This window comes from Peromyscus californicus, unplaced genomic scaffold, assembly GCF_007827085.1.
Source record: "Peromyscus californicus insignis strain IS unplaced genomic scaffold, ASM782708v3 Scaffold_4__1_contigs__length_199733344, whole genome shotgun sequence".
Taxonomy (NCBI): domain Eukaryota; kingdom Metazoa; phylum Chordata; class Mammalia; order Rodentia; family Cricetidae; genus Peromyscus; species Peromyscus californicus.
The window spans coordinates 176,900,913-176,922,445 of NW_026294562.1; the positions used below are offsets into that span (position 1 = coordinate 176,900,913).

Consider the following 21,533-nt stretch of genomic DNA (forward strand, 5'->3'; position numbering starts at 1 on the left):
TGGCCTCTATGGCTAACTAGTGACTTAGCTCTGCACTCTGATCTTCAAACAAGCTTTGTTAGATCACAAACAAAATATCACAATAGTATGCTGATTTCTCTGTGTGTATGTATGTTTATGTGTATTCATGTGTGTGTGTATTTGTGTTGCATGTGTGTATATGTGTGTTTGCATGTATGTGTGCAAATATGTGTGTGTGTGTTGCAGTGTGTGGGAGCACTTGCCTGTGTGTATGCATGTTTGGGCCAGAGGACACCCTCTGGAATCATTCTTTGGGACTGTCCACCATATTTTCTGAGACAGGGCCTCTCACTAAACCTGAAGTCTGATGAGTCACTAGAGTGACTGGCCAGCGATCTCCTGGGGTCCTCCTGTCTCCACTGGAGTTGCAGGTATGTTCTACTTCCTCTGGCTTTTTACGTGAATACTGGAGAACAGAACTTAGGCTCTTGTGCTTACATGGCAAGCCCTTCACCCATCTAGCCATCTCTCTAGCCCTGGTTTTAAAGAGATACTTAACTGATTATTTAGTGTGTGTATGTGTGTGGAACATGAATGCAGAAATCAGAGCACACCTCAAGAGAGTTGGTTGTAACTGAAAGTTTTCCTGTGCCCACCTGGCTCCTGCATCCTCATGGTCCCGCAGTCACTCAGACCCAAATGAACACACAGAGGTTTATGTTAATTATGAACTGTATGGCCTATTGGCTCAGGCTTCTCCTAGCTAGATCTTACATCTTAAATTAACCCATTTCTGTAAATCTATACTTTGCCATGTGGCTCGTGGCTTACCGGTATCTTTACATCTTACTTCTCATGGCAGCGTCTGGCAGGGTCTCCTCTGTTCTGCCTTTCTCCTTCCTCCTCTCTAGTTAGAATGTCCCACCTAACCCTATTCTGTCTCACCATTGGCCAAACAGCTTTATTTATCAACCAATCACTGCAACACATGTTCACAGCATACAGAATGATATCACCCATCAGTTGGTTCTCTCTTCCCCCTGTGTCTGTCCTGGGGATCAAATTCAGGCCATCAGGCTTGGAGGCGGGGTGACTTTATACACTAAGCTGTCTCTCTGTCCCCTGGTTTGTTTGTCTTGAGAGAGGGTCTCACTGTTTTACTGAGGTCTGGCTCAAAGCCATTCTCCCACTGTCTAAATCTCCCAAGCATCAGGACTGCAGACACGCACCACTGAGTTCCTGCGTTTCCGTGCTTATGCGTGTGTACATGTGATGCCACTGTTCAGAATGCTTCACAGACACACTGCGAAGTGCTGTCTAATGCCCACAGAGTGAGAAGCCTCGGGTGTGCATCAGAGAGAAGCACACCTATCAGGTGAGCTGAGTCAGAGAGACTCAGCTCTGGTCCTCAGAGAACAAATGACAAATATATTAAATTGTCTTTCAACAGAGACATGTGGAAGCAAGTATTTGGTCAGTAGACAAAAACATTGTGGCTTTCAGAAGCCTAGCCCTAATTTCCTGCTTGGGCAAGGCTCAGTGTTCGCTCATTTGTGTTCAGGGAGGTTCTATACAACAAAACCACTATGAGGAACACACCTGACTGTATCGCCCAGTTTCTTTGCTATTGCTGCAAAGCTTTTTGTATGTGTTGTGGAGTGTATGTCCTGTGCGTGTGTGCGTGTGTGTGTGGGGGGGGGGGTGCACGTGTGTGGGGGTGCATGTGTGTGTAGGGGGGCGGAAGCCAGAGGTCCGCATTGGGTGTCCTCCTCATCACTCTTCACCTTATTCTTTGTGACAGGGTCTCTTGCTGAGCCTGAAGTTCACCAATTCCATTAGGCTTTCTGGCCAACAAGCCCCAGCCAGGGTTTCTCCTGTTGCTACCTCCCCAGCTCTGGGACTCCAGGTGCTCGCCATCATGCTTGGCACTTTTACATGGATTCTCATCTCAGATCCTTGTGTTTGTACAGCAAACACTTTGCCATGGAGGAGGGCGAAAAAGCTTTTTCTGCAGAGCTTCCCCCACTTAGGTTTATTTTTATTCTGTGTGTGTGCATGTTTGCCTGCAAGTCATGTGTGTGCCCTCAGAGGCCAGAAGAGTGTATAAGATCCCTTGGAACTGGAGTTACAGACAACTGGGAGCCACCCAATAAAGATGCTGGGAACTGAATCTGGGTCCTCTGCAAGAGTGTTATTAACCACTGTACCCGCTGCAAAACTTTCTCTTTTAAGAGGTTTTCAAAGTTTTTCTTCAGCTCCTCCTGCATCAACATCCTGTGTTGAAAGCATTGCAGGTGTGCCCCACCATGGCTCCTAATCCTCTTCAGCTCCCAAAACTGTCCCCTGGCCCAGCCTGACACTGCAGAACTGTCACTCATTTGTGTCTCCCACAGCCTTTGCCCCTCTCTCAGCATCCAGAATGGTGCTGGACCTCAGAGAAGACCTCAGGGTCTCCCCAGTCTTCTTAGTGCTTAAAAACATTTTGCATATTTGGAATCCTCCAATCTTCTGTTGAGTACAGGCAAAAGCAGACTCTATCCATCTTACACCTGTGTGGGGAGTGGATGAAGTCCCGAGGGAATGTGGGCTGGTGACATGAGCACAGCCATGTCAAGGACCCTGATGCCTCAGACCCATGGAATGACAAAACCTTCCCCAGATCAGGCTCAGAGAAGGGACAGTGCTTCCCCTTGGTCCTTGTGCAGATGCTGACAGTGTCTATAAACGTCAATGGCCTCTTTCTCCCTCGGTTTTTATAGCCTGAGACTACAGAGACCTCCCTACTGAGATTAGCTGAACTTGCCTCCTGGTTCAGCTGTATATGGTAAGCCCACTTCCTTAATTCAGACTTACAAAACAAACTCGCAGAGTTATCTGGGTTGCTGTTGTTATTGAGTCTCCTTCAGAGCGCACCATGGCCCACCTAACCCCAGCTTTTCTGTGTGGGTGTGTCTTAATTACTGTTCTATTGCTGTGAAGAGACACTATGACCAAGGAAACTTTTATAGGAAAGCGTTTAACCGGGGGCTTGCTTACAGTTTCCGAGGGTGAGCTTGTGACCATCATGGTGGCAAGCCTGGGCAGGCAAGCAGTAGCAGAGAGCTTCCATCCTGATGGCAAGCAAGAGGCAGAGAGGTGGGGGAGGGGAAGAGAGAGGGAGAGAGAGTGGGCCTGGGCCTGGGTTTTAAAACCTTAAAGCCCACCCCTAGGGACACATCCCTTCCAACAAGTCCATACCTCCTAATCCTTCCTAAATGGTTCTCCTAAGTGGGGATTAAATGTTCAAATGTGTGAGTCTATGGGGTCATTCTCATTCAAACCACTGCAACGTGTCTGTGGTTTCTCCGCTCCCTGTCACCGCAGTTAGCCCAGCCCCTAAACCACGCGTGTAGTGCTCACTCAATGGCAGTCAACACAGAAGACTTCTGCCACCTTCAGAGGGTACAACGATCTCTCCCCAGCCAGTCCTGCAGTGGGTGCCAGCAGTCTGCTGCACTACCTGTCACGGCAGGGAGGTCATGGCAGGAGGAAGTGGAGACACCTGGTCACACTGCATTTGCAGTCAGAAAGGGATAAACACTTCCTCAGCTCACTTCCATTTTGTATTCAGTAGAGAAGCCCAGCCTCTGGAGGGGTGCTGCCCATGTTTAGGGTGGGTCCTCTCACTGCAGATAAACCAGTCTAGAAACCTCACAGATGTGCCTGGAGGTTTTTCTCCAAGGTGATTCTAGACTGTCAAGTTGACAATACACATTTACCTGGAAGCAGCGTGAAAGCCGCAGGACATCTTCCATCAACATCACACCAGTCGCGAGCTCCACATTGTTTTTGACCAAGTGACTGTAAACTGGGTGTTCTGGTTTGATTTCTGTTACTGTGACAGATACCCTGACCAAAAGCAGCACATAGAGAAACGAGTGTACCCACACTGCCTGCCTGTGCTTCTGACTCTAACCTAGCTCTCTCTTGTCTTACACAGTTCAGAAACCCTTGCTTAGGGGATGGTGCTGCCCACAGTGGGATAGGCCTTCATACATCAATCAGCCATCGGACAATCCCCCAGGGACAGGCCCACAAGCCAACCTGAGAGAGACAATCCCTCAACTGAGGCTCTCTTTTCAGGTGAGTCCAAGTTGTGGCAAGTTGACAAAGAAAATTAACTGGGACACTGGGTTTATATGCATGTACTTCTGTGTACATGTAACTGAAGAGTCCATTTTAAGAGTGGTACACTTGAGTCATATAGGAGTTCTGTTTTAGTTTCTTGAGTTTATCACCCACTCCTGACTTGTTAGAACAGTTCGTGAAGTTCAGGGAAGCACTACATTTACTGGATTATTACAAAGGATATTTTATTATCAGCTTATATTTATTATACAAAACAACAAATTCTATAGTAGAATGTCTTAAGGTGTGTTACTTTTGTTTATGTTGCATTTGTTTAACTCTGTGAAGCTGTGTTACTGTGCCTGTCTAAAACACCTGATGGTCTAATAAAGAACTGTACAGCCAATAGTGAGGCAGGAGAAAGGATAGGTGGGGCTGGCAGGCAGAGAGGATATATAGAGGGAGAAATCTGGAAGAAAAGGAGATCTAGCAGCCGGAGAAGAAGGAGGACTCCAGGGGCCAGCCACGCAGCTACACAATCAACAAGCCACAGAGGAAGAGGAAGATACAGAAGTAAGAGAACAGGAAAAGCCCAGAGGCACAAGGTAGATGGGATAAGTTAAGTTAAGGAAAGCTGGCTAGAAACTAAGCCATACTAACGCTTGGCATTTGTAAGTAAGAATAAGCCTCTGTGTGTGAATTTATTTGGGAGCTGGGTGGCAGCCCCCCAAAAGAGAAAAAATACCAATAGCAACGCAATTCATTATGATGTTTTGACATTTTTTGTGCCTCAATTGTTCTCAGGGCCCATTTTTGTCTCTAATCCCCCCTCCTGGTTTTCTTTACCCCAAAATACTCTACAATTTTCATGTCCTAGTTCCATCTGACAAAATACCCCAACAAACTCAACTTTAAAATAAGGCATGATGATGCCTGCCTTTAATCCTGGCACTTGGGAGGCAGAGGACAGCCTGGTCTACATAGTTCCAAGCCAGCCTGGTCTACACAGAAAGAGAAACAACACAATGAGAACCTTTCAGAGGAAGAGGGTTTATTTCACAACTCAAGGTTTATAGGTGATCGCTGTGGGGCAGTCAGGGCAGGAACTTGAGGAAGCCAGCCACATCCACAGTCCAGAACAGTAAGAAAAAGCATGCCTGTCTATGCTCAACTCGCCTTCTCCTCTTTAAACAGTCTAAAGGCCAAACCCAGAGGAGTTCTGCCAACAGCAGACTAGATCTTCCTATGTCAACTGATGCTATCCAGACACTTCCCTACAGACATGTCTACAGGACAACTTAGTCTAACAATCCCTCCCGAGACTCTCTTCCCAGGTGACTCTAGGCTGTCACAATGTCTTTCTGAGTCTGGCTCATTTCATTCGTTTTCCGGCAAACATGGTGATTTCATTCTCTAAGGCTCAATAAAAATACTGTTAACACATTCATCACATTCTCTTCATCTGTTCCTCCAGATGGACTTTAAGGTAAATTCCACATCTAGGCTGTTAGGAATAGTGCCTCAATAAACGTGAAGGGACAGGTGTCTCTGTGGTATGTTGTCTTAGAACCCTTTGGGAATCTGCCCAGGAGTTAGGCATAGTGGGATCAAATGGTAGTTCTATTTTTACTTGTTCTGCCTGCCTGCCTGCCTCCTTTTCTCTACTTGTCTATGTTTTGGAGACAAGGTCTCATGTAGCACAGCCTGTCTTTGAACTTTCTGCGTAGCTAAGGGCCACTCTGAACATCTGATCCTCCTGCCTGTTCCTTCCAGGTCCTGAGAATACGGGTGTGAGCACCCACATCCAGTTTACGCAGTGCTGAGGCTCAAACCCAAGGCTTCACAAATACTAGATGATCATCCTATCTATTGAGCTACATCTTTAGTTTCTTCAGGAATCTCCATACTGATTTCCATAGTGACTGCTCCATTCCCACGGGAAGTGAACAATGAATATTTTTAAAAGACACAAATCAGTAGTCATGGTCAGCAAGGTCCCAAGCCCAAGCACTCCTGTCTCAGTGGAGTTCCCATAGTTTCTTACACTCATCTTTTTGGGGCCTTCCAAGTGTTTGGCTACCTGTAAGCTTTCTGAACTTGGTTGTTTGGGGTGGTGGTGGGGTTATGGATACTTGATTAAGTATGATTGGCATGATAAGCCATTGGCCATTGGTGATCAATTCACCTTCTGATAACTGATCTTGTCCCCACCCTGTCTGATTTTCTAGGACCTCTTTAGTAATGTGGTTTGAGTATGCTGAAGCTAGGTGTGGTGGAGTACACCTGTAATCCCAACACTTGGGAGGTGAAGGCAGGAATATTAGGAGTTCAAGGCCAGCCTCTGCTACATGGTGAGTTTAAGGTTACATAAGGCCTTGTCTTACGTCATGTGTTTGAAAGGACTTGTAAGTATATTTCTCCTGTGTGTTATAGCTAATAGAGGATATCTTCAGGAACCAAGGATAATGGGATAAACACTTAAGGAAAACCACTATTATGGATATGTTTAGATAGGAGACATCATGGTTTTAGGTCCCATGAAGCAGGAATCATAGACAAAATAAGACAAAATACAAACCAAGCATGATGGTACATGTTTATAATCCCAGCACCTGGCAGGCTGAGGCAGGAGGATTGCTTCAAGTTCAAGGGCCACATAAGTGAGTCCAAGGTCATTCTGGAATATGTGGTGAAAACTTATTTCACAAAAGGAAAAGAAAGCATCACAATACCCTGTGTTCCTGACCTGCCCCTGCATCGGTGTTCTAATCATTGTTCTGTGGTCGTATTGATCATCTCTTGGACTCAGAGCTCCTGAATTCTGGGACGTTCCCAGAGATATATTCCCCAGACTTTATAAAACCAGCTCCCTGGGGCTGGCAAGATGGCTTAATGCTTAAAAGCACTTGGTGCTCTTGCAGAAGACCAGAGTTCTGTTCCCAGCACCAAAATTGCATGAAACTCCAGCTCTAAAGGATCCAATGCCCTCTTCTGGTATTTGTGGTCACTGCACTCATGTGCACATACACACAGAGAAACATAAATAAATCCTTTTATATTTGGAATCTTTACACACATGTCACCTACCCTGAGAAGATCTCAACTCACCTTATTTGAACCAGCCTTCCCCTAATTCCAGAATGAAAACCTTGCCCTTTATCCTTTGCAGAATGACATACTTTATGAGCTCATAGAGATCATCGCAACACATGGGTAGCAGGACAGCTTTCCAGCTGGGTGTCGGATGGTATTCAAAGCAACAGCCTGGAATCTTCTCCCCCACAGACTGGCCACTCCTGTTTGGCCACACCACTTACTATTGGTCACTCAACCTTTAGCCTTCCTTGTGCTTCAGGGAAGAATTTCAGCCTTGAAATGAAGCAGGTGACTGGTTCCTCTGCAAACTGGTACAACCCTTAAAACACATCAGGTTTTCTAGGGACTTTCCAAAAATTGACTTAACATCATTATTATTGTTGTTCATTATCTTTTTAACTTTTTTTGAGACAAACTTTCACTTTGTAACTCTGGCTGACCTGGAACTCTCCTCTATGTAGACCAGACTGACCTCAAACTCACAGAGATCTGACTGCCTCTGACTTCCAAGAGCTAGAATTAAAGGCATGAACCACTATGTCTGGCTTTTTTTTATTAAACTAGCTTTATTTTAGATGTATGAATTTTTTGCCTGCTTGCATGTATGTATACCATGTGCATGACTGTTGGACCCCCTAGAACTTGGGTTAAAAGTCAGTATGAGCTACCATGTGGGGGCTGGAACCTGGGTCTCCTTGTTCTTAACCAGTGAGCCATCTCTCTAGCCCTTCTTTTAAATGTGTGTGTGTGTGTGTGTGTGTGTGTGTGTGTGCGCGCTGGATGTGCACCAGAACACCTGTGTGGAAGTCTGAGGACAACTTGCAGGAGTTGGTTTTCTCTTGCCACCATGAATACCATGGAGACTCAAATTCAAACTGTCAGGCTTGGTAGCAAATGCCTTTACTACTGAGCCTTCTCACTGGCCTCTGCTATTATTGTTTGAGACAGGGGTTCTCTTTGTAGCTCAGGCTGGTTTCAAACATCCTCCTGCCTCAGTCTCTCAAGTGCTGGCATAACAGATGTGTGCCACCACATTCAGGAACACCTCCCATTTTAGGAAATGCTTGCTTTTTCTTTCTAGCTTAGAATCTACCCTTGTGACAAAGCTCTCAGGTAAATTATGAACCCATTGTAAAGGAAGAGAGCTGAGAGCTGGGTGTGGGTGGCATACTCACACTTTGCAGGGTGAGGCAGGAGGATGGTCAGGAGGATTCCAGGCTAGCTCAGGCTGCCGAGCAAGACCATGTCTCATGCAAAACAAAACAAAACAAAACGAAACAAAACGAAACAAAACGAAACAAAAAAAGGAAGCAAGGAAGTTGTGAGTTTTATGACTTATTCAAAGCAGGGATTAGCATTAAGCAGATGCAGGGTCATAGGCAAAGATATGAAAACAAGGACTGTTGATTAGGTAAGGATGTTCATAGGGGAGATAAAAGGAGACTTGTGGGGTGATAAGAGCTAGAAAGGAGGCCCTTTGGCTCGAGAGCTGTTGCTCTGCGATAGCAGTGACTCAGAGAGGGGCAGGGTTGACAGGGGCTGGGCCCTGTAGAATGTGGGATGGAGTTTGTGTCAAGATATCGGAATAGGAATGAGCTATGCAGAGGGTCTAGAATAGCTGTGGCGAGTCACCTTGAAGTGCATAGGATGTGGTTAAGGCAGAAGATTCTGGACAAGAGAGGCTTTCAGAATGCAAGGAGTCTAGAACCTTCTTGAATATAAAATATACAGTTTTGTCGGGGTAAATATTTTGAGGTTTCCAAGAAGCTCTTGGGGAAGGTCTAGCTACAGAATGCTACTGAGAGGAGTTCATGAAAGGACTGAATAGCATGAATAGAGTTGGGATATGCAGGTACCAACTATCACCTCCAGTTTATGGTGGCCATGATGATGTAGCTGTGGATTTGGATGGTATTTGGGTTGGAGAACTCAAGTTATTGAGGTGTTTCAAGGCTGGTAGAGGGGATGTGGCTGGTAGTGAATGTGACTCTGTGGTTCCAAAGGGACACTTAAGGCAGAGGGGACAGAGAAGGGAGGAGCACACCGTGACTTAGGCACAGTGGGTGGGGGGAGGCACGCAAATTAACCCAGTTTTATTGTATGTCCTTTGTCCATCTCTGCTTCGGAGTGTTCCTGATGGTCTCCCAGATCCAACGCAGATATTTTGAGACTCGTGTGTAGACACCAGGTCGGTTGGGCTGTCCACATGGAAAATCTCCCCATGAAATGATGCCATAGAGTTTGCCGTTGCAGACTAGTGGGCCCCCAGAGTCACCCTGGTTGGAGGAGAGAAAGAAGAGCTCTTGATAAGGCTGAACAGGAGGTAGAGATGGGGGAGATGTGGGGAGGAGAGTGAAAGATGGAGAGAGACAGATGTGGGGAGTCAAAGAGATGGAGAGTCAGAGGGATGGAGAGTCATGGAGATGGAGAATCAGAGAGACAGTCATGGAGATGAGAGTCAAGGGGATGAAGAGTCAGAGAGATGGAGAATTAGAGGGATGGACTGCATGTCTCCCACATTCTCCGTATCTCACCTCACAAGAGTCCTTCCCGCCTTCTTTGGTACCAGCACAGAGCATGTTGGCAGTGATCTTCCCGGGATACACCTGCCGGCACTCCTCATCTGAGCGCAGTTCAATGTTGGCACACTGCAGGGTTTTAGGGTAATTCACTGGGGAGGAGAGAGACCATCTGAGGAGGCTTGTCCTGGGTGTTCAAGAGTCAGAGTGGGCAGGAAATAAGATGGGAAAAGTAAGATGAAGCGAAAGGTGAGGCAGAAAGTAGTAGAGAGACGAAAAATGGACAGACAGACATGGGAAGCAAATGAGGATAAAAGGAGGGGAGGGTGGGAGAGCTAGGGTAGGGGGAGACAGGGACGGGGAGAGATAAGAAACCTGAAGGTGGGGTACTGGGGAGGTACCCCGGTACTTTCCACGCAAACACAAGGACCAGAGTTCAGATCCCTAGAACTTATGTAAATGTTGGGAGCAGGCATGGTGGCCTGCCTGTAATTTCAACCTCAGAAGAGACGAGATCTCCAAAGCAAGCTGGTTAGCAAGGTCAGTCATAATGGTGGGTTTGGGGTTTGATAGAGAGACCCTGCCTCAATGAATAAGGTAGAAGAGTGATCAAGGATGATTCCCAACATCAACCTTGAGACTCCACTTGCACTCACACACGTGTGTGTGCCCCACACTAGTAAATGTGCATACACACATGCACACCACATGTGTGTGAAAATGGAAAAGGGGGAAAAAAAGAGGACTAGAGTTGGGTAGGATGCAAGGACTGGTGAGAAAAAGTGAGAGGAGTGTGAGGGAGAGAAAGCTACAGAGAGGTGATGGAGAGAGCAAGGGATTGCTGTGGAGATGCCTCCTGACACATGCCACGCTATATGTTAGTCATATGTATAAAACATACCTAAAGATACACTTTTTATAGCTCATCCACCTCCATAAAATACACTTACTGAATGCATTATGTAAATTACAAACGTGTAAGTCAGAAACATATTTATTAATGTATATAATAATGTGTTAGATATTACATAATAAACATTATCATACAATATTTTTCAGAGCTAGGGATTGAAGCTTCAGATAGGCAAGATTCATTCTCTACTGCTACTCTACTTCCCCAGCCCTTTTAATTTTATTTTACTTTTAAAAACTTTTGTGTACATGTGTCTGTGTGCTAAAACAGGTGTGAGGAGGTCAGGGAACAACTTTGGGAGTCAGTCCTCTCCTTCCATCATGCGGGGGATTTAACCCAGGCTGCCAGGTGGTCGCAAGCACCTTTACTCACTGAGTCCTCTAGCCAGCCCTATTTTACTTCTTTAAAAAGAAATTTTGAGACAGAATCCTCTGAGTAGCCCAGGCTGGCTTCTCTGTAGCTTAGGCTGACCCTAAACTTGTGATCCTACTCAGTCCCCCAGGTGACTGGCATTACAGGCCTGTGCCACCAGGCTCAGCTTGTTATATAATCATTTATTCTGAGTCTGGAGAGACAGCTCAGTGAGTAAGAGCACTTGCTGCTCTCCCAGGGGAGATTCTCAGCTTCCCTGCCAGGCAGCTCACAACTGCCAGTGCCTCCAGCTCTAGGGGGATCTAGTGCCTTCTTCTGGCCTCTGTGGGCACCTGCACTCACATGCACAAACCCACACATAGACACACACACAGAATTAAAAATAAATCTCATATATATACATACATACATGTAATGTATATATAATCCCAGTACTTGGGAGGCAGAGGCAGGTGGATCTCTGTGAGTTCCAGGACAGTCAGGGCTACATAGTAAGACCTTGTCTTAAAACACACACACTCACTATATGTGTGTGTGTGTGTGTGTGTGTGTGTGTGTGTGTGTGTGTATTACTCATACATTTGTAATATTAATATTAAGGAGATATATGCCTTCATTTATGTAGACTTATTTTTACAAAGGGACTGGAAAGATGGCTCAGTGGGTAAAGGTGCTTGCAGCCAAACCTGAGGTCCTGAATTTGATCCCCAGAACCAAAATGGTGAGAGGAGAGGACAGGAATCCTGCAATTGTCCTCTGATTCCCCTTTGACCGCTTTGGTATGTGCACCTTCTCTGCAGCATACACCCAAAACCAATACAAATATAATAAAAAAGAATTCTCCTCTGACTTCCCCTGCTTATTGCAGCCTCATTTTCCTCAGCAGTTTATAAGGACTCCAGCAGCCAGTGCAAGCACTTACCCTGGGGACTGGTGGTGGTGCCCCAGCCTGAAACGCGACAGCAGGTGCCAGTGGGTAGGCAGTCGTCCGGGGAGAGTGGCAGAGTACGGATGTGGCTGCTGAGCTGGACTGGGGACTTCAGCTCCAAAAGCATGATGTCATGGTCATGGTTCAGGTGGGTGGGGCTGACCTGGTATTCAGGATGGGGGATAGAGCGGACCACCTCCATTGCCTGCTCGCCGTTCTCCACACGCCCCAGGGCATGCTTGCCTAGGTGAACTGTGTACCCACTGTGGTGCAGGAAGTGGCAGGGAAGAGACAGATGAGCCCACCTCTGCCCCACCCCAGCCCCAGCCTCTTCCCCATCCTGCACTCAAGGCCCCACATACTCTTTTCTGCAGTGAGCTGCTGTGAGTATCCATTTGGGGTGAACCAGAACGCCTCCACAGAGAAGCCGCCCATGGACCAGTAGAGCTGCCTGCCAAGGCTGAGAGTGGGGGAGGCAGGTGTAGCCACCTGGGAGAAAACCGTTGGTCCCATTGGTCCCACTGAGAATCTTGGGATAGTCCCGGGAGATTCCTGTCAAAGACGAGAAAACTGTTAGAGGACTGGGGCTGAGGAAGAAGAAAGGGCCAGTGCTGCGATTCTGGACCTGGAGAAAGGGCCGGTGCTGCGATTCTGGACCTGGAGAAAGGGCCGGTGCTGTGATTCTGGACCTGGAGAAAGGGCCAGTGCTGTGATTCTGGACCTGGAGAAAGGGCCAGTGCTGTGATTCTGGACCTGGAGAAAGGGGCAGATTATTGTTTTGGCTCACCATGGACTGAGGATTCATTTGCTATCCTCTAAGTTGCCATGTTCTATCCAGTGGGGACAAGTCAGGCAGACATTTCACCTGTACCATAGAAGTGCTGAACTGTCCAATGGGCACTGAGAAGAGAGGTTCACTTTCTCTCCAGCTCCATTTTCTTAAGGTGAAAGAGTTGACTTATGAATCTCCCTAGGCAGCATCCATCCACTTGTTCATTAATTCATCCACCCATCAATCCATCTATCTACCTACATCCATCCATCCATCTAATGGAGACTACTGGGGTCCAGCCTCGAATAGTCTTCCTCCCAGGGTCTCCAGAAGAGACACTACTAACGCTGGGAATAATCTGAGAGAAAAGAATCTAAGTACACCGAGCTCTTCAGTCCATTCACTTTATTCCTCTGAGACAAAATTCTGTCCACACAGCTCCAATTCTGCTCTCATACTTAGGTCCTCTCTGTCCCTTCTCCTCCTGTCCTCTCACAGTTCTAACTACGCGCTTCCTGTCTTCACCCTCATCTTCGTCTTCATTCCTCTTCATCTCCATTCCTCCTCGTTCCTCTCTGGGAACCGGTCTAAAACCTTACAAGCAGTCCGACCTTTACAATACAATGCAAGGCTTTCAAGGTTCCCAAAAGGGGAGTGAATAAAGGAGGTGGGGTCAAATAAGGGCTGGAATAAATCAGAAAGGGAATTTATGTGCTCAAAATATATCCTTATAAGCGATTAGGTGAAACGTTGCGAGTTTTTTACAAATGTGCTCAAACTCCAATCTTACAGATGGGTAGGTAAAAGAGTCTGTGAGTCACTAAAATAACACTGCCTTTATTTTCCTATGTTGCTGTTTTCTGGCAGGGCAGGGGAAGAGTACTCGATGGCTAGGTAACTTGCATCACTGCTTGAAGTACCTGGTATGAAGAAAATCCTTTTGTTCTAAGTAAGTTGCTCTAGGATGCCACTTGGGCCGAGAGAAAGGGAGGTCTGAGTTTAGTTTGCACCTAACATCCACCTGGTCTAGGCAGGGTCTCCATATGGGTGTTTACCTTAACGGAGGAGACCATTGGGTGGTCTGACCAGCTAGTCTGCTGCTTACCCTTGGATGCTTTGTCCGAGCTGGCCCTGACTTTAGATGCTTGCTAAAGGAGATAATTGCAGAAGGCAGACATCTAATTCAAATGCTAAAAGGGGGCAGAAAGCCTGGAGGCAGGGAGCCTTGCCTGCATGACTGTATCCAAGTACCTTATATATATATGCCCAAGGAATGATCAATCCACACTATTAGAAATCCTTGGGAAGCTATGAGAACGCACATGAAATTCATAGCAGAAAACAGTTGATAAATTAAAAGCCAAATAACACCAAATATTCCTTGAGACTTGGGTTCCTCTGGAGAAATTCCTTGATTCTTCCAGATATATCTTTGTCATAGTCAGCTGAAATTCTTACTTCATATTCCTGCAGCCCATAGCATCCATCCATCCGTGTATGTGTGTGTGTTGTATGTGTGTGTGTGTGTGTGTCTGTCTGTCTATCTGTCTGTCTGTCTTTCCATTTATCTATCCACCCACCCTTTAATCTGCCTATCCACCAGCCCATAGATTCACATGTCTACCCATCTACTCATCCATCTATGTATTCATCTATCCACTCACACACCCATTCTATGTATCCATCCATACATATATACATATATCCATACTTCTACCCCTCTATCCATCCATTCATCCAACAACCTACATGTCTATCCATCCTCACAACCACCAATCCATTCCTTTACCTATCCATCTATCTATCCACACCCCACCCATGTATCCATTCATCCACTACTAATTCATCCAACCATCTATCCATCCTTTCAACACATATTTACTGGGTGCTTTTCCAGTTCTACAGACCACCTACAAGCAGCCGTGCCCAAATTCACATTTCCAACCCCAACCTTTGTGTCTGGAAGCTCAAATGCTATCAACCCAAACACCCTCATGCACATCTTAAAGTTTGTGTCTGGAAATTGATCTTGCTCACCCCAAACTGTTCCTTTCAGTCCTTCTCATCTTGACACTCAGCCCAAATCTGGGCACAAGCCTTGCTTCCTTTCATCCCTTCGTAGTTTATCTCCTACATACCCAGTTCAAAACATTTAATATTTATTTATTTTATGTGTGTGAATGTTTTGCCTTCATGCATGTATATGCACCATGTACATGCCTGGTGCTCAAGGTGTCAAAAGAGGGCATCAGATTTCCTGGAAATGGAGTTACAGACTACTGTGAGTCATCATGTGGGTGCTGGGAACCAAACCTGATCCTCTGCACGAACAGCCAATGCTCTTAACCATTGAGCCTCTCTCCAGCCTCCTGATAACCAGTTTTACCAACTCTCTGCCACCATCTTGGAGGGAACAGCAAGTTTCCTGTAAATCTCAGAGCAGGGGAAGCAATGACAGGAGGATCCCTGGGGTTTGCTGTTAGCCGATCCAGCTGGACTGGAGAGCTCTAGGTTTAGTTGGAGAGATTGTCTCAGAAAATAAGGTGAAGAATGATAGAGGAAGACACCTGATGTTAACCTCTGGCCTACACACACACACACATACACGGGGGGCGGGGGAGAGCGTTGTGTCACTTGGAAGCTCTTTGTCTGAATCCCCACGTCTCTCCTCTTGGGCCACGCTGCTCTGGCCTCATACACCTGTTCTCCCAACATACTTGAGCCTCTCTTTGTAACTGCTGTTCTTTCCTCCTGAGTGCTTCTTCCTTATGTCAATCATAGACCCACATGTTTCATTATGCCAATCATAGCCACATATGTGTCTTGAAGTCAATTAAAATAAAACTCAAATCTCAGTTCCTTGGAGATGCCAGACACATCTCAGATATTCATTTATCCACATGACCAGACATAAGCCTGTGGTGCAGACAGAGTACATTTGAGCTGGTGCATGGAGATTCCAGAGGCACATGACATTTAAGTCCATATAACTTCTTCAGCAAAGGCTTCTGGGGCCCCTGGTCTAAGGGGTTCCCCTCCTGGACCTCAGGCACGTTATGTTTCTGTAAGGATGCTCACCAAAGTTACAGCTATCCATCTTTTCAGGCTTGTTGATGATTTCCTCTCCCCCACCCCAACCCTTTCTTCTCTATTCACTTTCTCTCCCTCCCTCCCTCCCTCTCTCTCTCTCTCTCTCTCTCTCTCTCTCTCTCTCTCTCTCTCTCTCTCTTTCCCTCCCTCCCTCCCTCTCTCCTTCTCCTTTTCTTTCCATCCTCTGTCTGCCCCTCTTCTCTTTCCCTTTCTCTCTGTTACCCTATCTCCTTTGTCCTCTCTCTTCCCGCTCCCTTCACCCCTACCATAAGCTCCGCTGACAGCAGCTGTCGGAACCACCCTGCCCAGCAGTCTCAGCCCTCGGATTTAGCATATGTGACAGCAATGGAGACACAGCTGTGGGCGGTGGGGCACGTCTAGATCCCAGTGGGCTGCTTTCTTACTATGCAGTGTCCTGCAAATTTCCAGCCTCAGCCTCCCTCGCTGTTGAGTAGGAAGAACACAGTCCTCCCTCTGTATCTGTGGAGAACTGGTTCTAGGGCTCTACAGACATTACAACCCAGGAATGTTCAAACCCTTTACATAAAGCATCACGGTGTTTACATATAACCTCTACACATCTTTCCGTCCCATCAACCCACCCCTGATGATTTATAATAGCTAATAAAAGCCAAATACTGTATAAACAACGACTACACCTTATTTCTCTGGGAGTAATGCCAATGTGAGCTCAGCACTGACTAGAAGAGTGTGTTTTTTCTATTTGCCGTATAGTTGGTTGAATCTTCAGATGGGGAGATGTGGATACAGAGGACTGGCTCTGGGGGTTCGTCACACACTAGAAAGCTGTGGGATTCATCGAACCTCCAACCTGAGCATCTTACAAATGCTTAACTACAAGGGAGGTCCCTTGTCCACCAACCCACTTTCCCACCTGCATATGCTGGGATGGGCCCCATGGTTCTAAGAGCTAAGGGCAGGAACAGAGGGTCATTTTAGTTAGGACCAAAAAATGAGACAAAGGTGACATTAAGATGTAGAGACAGGAGGATGAGAACTTCAAGGTCATCCTTGGCTACAGAGCAAGTTTGAGGCCAGCCTGGGATACTTGAGACCCTGTCTCAAAGATGAAAAAGTGAGTAAACAAATGACAAACTCGGAAGCTGAGTTGTGGTCCAGTTCTCTTTTAACTCTAGGTGTGTCCGTGTAAAAGGCTCCTGAGGAGGCTGATTGGATTGAAGTCCCTACTCTCATCAGGAGGGAGCAAATCCTTCTCCAGAACCTGTGCTTTGTAGCTATTTTACAGAAGACGAGAAGGGCCAATTAAGGCAAGCTTGGTGGTGCAGGCCTGTTAGCCCAGCTCCTTGGGAGACTAACACGGCGAGACTGCAAATTGAAGACCCACCCAGGGTACAGTAGTTCAAGCTGGCCTGAGGAACTTAGTGAGACTCTACCTCAAAATAAAAAGTAAAAAGAGGACTGAGATTGCAGGTCAGTGGTAGAAACTTCCTTGGTTCTCATGGGGACCTGAGACTGATGCGTGCGTGCGTGCGTGCGTGTGTGCGTGCATGTGTGTATATCTCTATATCTATCTGTCTGTCTGTCCATCCGTCCATCCGTCCATCCATCCATCCATCCATCCATCCATCCATCCATCCATCCATCCATCTATCCAAGTAAACTGCAGTGTACTAAGGATCTAACCTTTCGAAGTCCTAGGGATTGACCCTAAGGCCTCAATTATGCTATAGAAAAGCACTCTACCCCTAAGCTATATCCAGCCAGTAAAGTTTACTTTTCAATGTATACATAGGTGTGCTCATGTGCACACACACACACATACAATCAATAAATAAAATAAATAGAAAGAAAACAACAGGAAAATGAAGCAAAAAAGTTGAATTTTAAAAGCCTTTAGGTCAGAAATTATGCCAACAGTCCGATGGACTTCCAGAGCAGGGCATGGTGGACCAGGTAGACAGCCTGGATTAGTGTCCTGGCTCAGGTGTGGCAGTGTCTTTGGGGCAGGATCCTTCTGTCCCTGAGTCCTAGGAGTAATTGCAGTGCACCTACCTCATTGGGATCTGGAGGATTCCACAAGATGCAGCATGTGGGGCTCCTGGCCCAGGGCAAGGCACCAGGAGAGGCAAGGGCGTGAATCCTGGGTGTGGCACCAAAGCAGAGCAGCCACCCCACCTCCAGGCGAAGGCTGGTTCAGGGTGCTAGGTACTGTTGGACCCTCCTCCTTTAAGTCAGAACAAAGTCCCAGGGAGGTCTCTGGAAGCCTCCATTATATATCTAGGCTCCTGATAGTGGCTCACCTCACAGTGGCAATTAATTATTAATTATTTGGATAATTGTTTCAATAATATCTGCACAGCTCCCCAGATAGGCTGTGGATGTCACAGGCAGAACGCACGCAGTGCCTGGTGTTGTCCCTTGTAGAATAAATGATGCATGCATACATAGGGTTTCTAGAGAGTGTGTATGGGAAGGCAGAGAAATGGGCTGGGCTTGTAGCTCAACTGGTGTGTGCCTAGCACACACACAGCCCAGAGGTCCGTCCCCAACACCCCATAAACAGAGCCTGGTGGTACATACTTGTCATTCCTAATGCTGGGAAGGTAGAGGCAGGAGGATTAGGAGTTCAAGGCCATCCTCAGCTACATAGTGAGTGTGAGACCAGCCTGGGCTACAGGAGACACTGTGTCAAAAAACAAAATACAAAAAGCCACTAAAATACCAAATAAGGGACCGGAGAGATGGCCCAGTGGTTAAGAGCACTGTCATCTCTTCCAGAGGACCGGGGTTCAAGTCCCAGCACCTACATTGCAGCTCACAGCTGTCTATAACTCCAGGGGATCTGGCACCCTCGTACAGACATAAATTTTAAAAAAGTAAATAAAATAAAAATTCACGACTTTCAGAGCCTTTTCTATCACACACTAGGCATGCCCCTTCTTTTTTTGTCCCAAGCAATTGATGTTGCAGAAGAAAATAATTGTAGGCTCAAGTTTTGCTCCAAGTAGCATCTGTTAACATTTGAACCCATGTCCTGCTGGGTTTCCTGCTCTTGGGGAGGTCTTGAAAGTGGGTGGTGGTGGTGGTGGTGGTGGTGGTGGTGGTGGTGGTGGTGGTGGTGTTCTGCAAAGAGCCAAGAGAATGGGGGAGGGCTGGGGGCTTCTCTGAGCTGGGGCATCTCTGGGGCCAGAGGTGAAGGCACTGGTGTTGGTGGGCTGACCTCACCTGGGAAATCAGGTCACACAGGAAGTGTGTGGCCTCCCTGGCCCTGAGTGGGCGGGGGGGGGGGGGGGGGGGGGCGGAGCGCACGGGTTCCCCCTTCCCAGTGGCTTGACCCTTCCCACCATTGGCGTGAGTGATCTCCCTGCCTCCACCCCTGTGCCTGAGTACTCACCTCCGGACAAGGTCACGGTCAGGCAAGCGATGGCAGCCACTAGGGGCCACATGATAGCTCCGGGATGGGGGTGGGCAGGGTGGGCGGGGCCTGGGCCGAGAAGTTTAAGTGGGTATTGCAAAGCAAGCCCCGAGACTGAAATTCTCTGCGCTTTCCAATCTTGAACTTTCCGGCTCTATTCACTCTGAAATCCTTGACCCTTGAATCTTGCCCTCCGGTAATCCCATCCGCAGTGTGTGTGGGACACCCCGAGAGCTGGTAGAGGGACAGCGTGCACTCCTCTGAGCTCCAGTGCCTGCCATCACTTCCAAGAGGTCACCCCTTCCTCCCCTGCACTCTGAGGGCTGAGTCCGGACAGCATTCCCTTGCCCATCACTCCTTCCCCGCCTCTGACCCCATTCTCCCCTCTCTGGGCCTGTCCCGGACCCTGGGTCTCCTCCCTGGAGTCTAGTCTTTCTGCATGCTTAGACTCCCTGCATCTCTGCAGGTTTCTGTCTCCACCTGCGCCTCACGCTGACTCAGCTGCCCTGCGCCCTGTATCCCCTTTACCATCCCTCCTCCTTTCTCCTCCTCCTTGTCCCTCTCCAATGTCCCTCCCCCCAGGCCTCTGCCCCTCTCCTACCCAGAGACCCTACCTGAGGAGGGGCCCAGGTGGCCAACTTCAGCCTCCAACTGCCTAGAAACTTCAGCTCCGACCCATGGCTTTTAACCCCTGAGCTCCCTCCCCCAGCGCGCGCACCATTTCCCGGTGCTGGCTCCCCCTCTCCACCCCCAATGGCTCAGCTTGCTGTTGACAGGCACCCCCCAGCCTGGGCTCTGCCCTCGACTTGGAGGCGGAGCTTCTGGGACAAGCTGGGACCCAGATCTGGCCCCGCCCAAGCCCGAGTTGAACCCACTGTGAACCTTCCTGTGGCAGGACCACAGAAAAGGGGAAAGCCCACTTTCCTTCTCAAACTCCTCCCGCCTCCATACCCCTTGCCGTGCGCACCTCACTCCTTTCCCAACCTCTGCTATCACGTTGTGCATACTCTTAGTCTGCCCCCGTTCCCGGATAGTCATCCCTGAGCAGTCCTGAAATCCCACCTTTACCATAGGGATCACCCCCCATCTTCCACTCCCCACCCCTCACTTCCCCACCCCCTACCTCCCCCCCACCTTCCTCACCCCCCACCTCCCACCCCCGTCTGTCCCTCAAGGCCAGTCCCTCCACCAGAGGCAACCCAAGCTTATCTCTCAACATCAAAGCCAGCACAGCCAGTGGGAGTCTCACCTCCAGCCTTGTTTCTTCTGAAATTCAAGGTGATGACTACTTATGTTCATCACCCCCTTCCCAAGACACACATCACCATAGGTGACTGGCCAAAAGACTGTCTAGTGCCCCTGGGCTTGTGTGGGGCAGAGACTGAGCCTGGGAAAGTAGTTTGAACTAGGCTGCCTTTCAGAAGCAGTTGATGAGGTGACGGAGTGCATGGCAGGGTGGGTGGAGAGGGATAGGGCTAGGGTGTGGGGGGGCAAGCTGAGATGGGATGGGGTGGAGGAAGAGGAAGGAGGAAGGGATGGTGTTTGGGGAATGAGTAGGTGGCTTCTGGAACTTCGGCTGGGTGGGGCCCCATGAGTTAATCCCAGGGGGTGGATGGGGCAGGATTAGGGATTAAGAAGGACAGAGGTGGGGTCAGAATTTGAAAACAAGCCAAGGATGGGGATCCAGTGAAGTTTGGAAAGAGGGAGCTAGTAGAGATGACATCATTAAGATACAGGCTGGTAGGGTGAAGGTTCACAGGATGGGAGGTGGGGCTGTGGTTGGGTACAGGATTTGAGAATAGTGTAGTCCAGACCAAGGTAGTTAAGGTTTGGATGTAGAGACCAAACCTAGTTCAAAGGTTCCTTTTTAGAATAAGGTGTTGCAGGGTTTTACTAATTGTAGTTCAGTTGGTAAAGTGTTTGTCTGGCATGCATGAAGGCTGGAGGTTCCATCCCTGTACAGGGGCACACACCTGTAAGCCCAGCATTAGAGAGGGAGAGACAGGAGGATCAGGAGTTCAAGGTCATCCTTTGCTACAAGATGAGTGTAAGGTCAGTATGGACTTTTAAAAGGAGAGGAAAAAGCCCACAGCATATAGGCAATAAGGAATGCTAATATGAACTTAACAAATCAATGCTTTGCTCAGCACATTAGTCCTTAGCAATACTTCCACCTGGCAAATTTCATGGGTTTAGAGAAGAATATTTGCATCGTTCTCAGATACCTGCAATTTAAAGTTATAAAGTAGCACTGAATATCACAGGGCCTTACTGCACAGTTCTGTCATTCTAAATACCTGGAGAGGCTGAGGCAGGAGGATGGAAACTTCAAGATCAGCCTGCATTGCAGACTGAGTTCAGGGCCAGCCTGTGCAAGA

The 21,533-nt window shown here is 47.8% G+C and overlaps 1 protein-coding gene across 1 annotated transcript; it reads right to left on the bottom strand.

Annotated features, from left to right (window-relative positions):
• Window positions 1–7,710: 7,710 nt before the first annotated feature.
• Window positions 7,711–19,838, bottom strand: Klk13 (kallikrein related peptidase 13). Its single transcript, XM_052713655.1, has 5 exons — window positions 19,135–19,838; window positions 12,259–12,448; window positions 11,891–12,159; window positions 9,699–9,835; window positions 7,711–9,440 (listed from the first exon to the last, which is right to left on the bottom strand). Exons 1-5 carry the CDS (start codon window positions 19,184–19,186, stop codon window positions 9,258–9,260), a joined length of 831 nt encoding a protein of 276 aa, XP_052569615.1. The 5' UTR covers window positions 19,187–19,838; the 3' UTR covers window positions 7,711–9,257.
• Window positions 19,839–21,533: the final 1,695 nt, after the last annotated feature.

Coding starts and splice junctions, on each gene's coding strand:
- Klk13 (XM_052713655.1), bottom strand. CDS start 19,186: ATGTGGCCCCTAGTGGCTGCCATCGCTTGCCTGACCGTGACCTTGTCC. Junction 12,160..12,258: donor GCAGCTCACTGCAGAAAAGA/GTATGTGGGGCC, acceptor CCTGCACCACAG/TGGGTACACAGTTCACCTAG. Junction 9,441..9,698: donor GCGGGAAGGACTCTTGTGAG/GTGAGATACGGA, acceptor TCCTCCAACCAG/GGTGACTCTGGGGGCCCACT.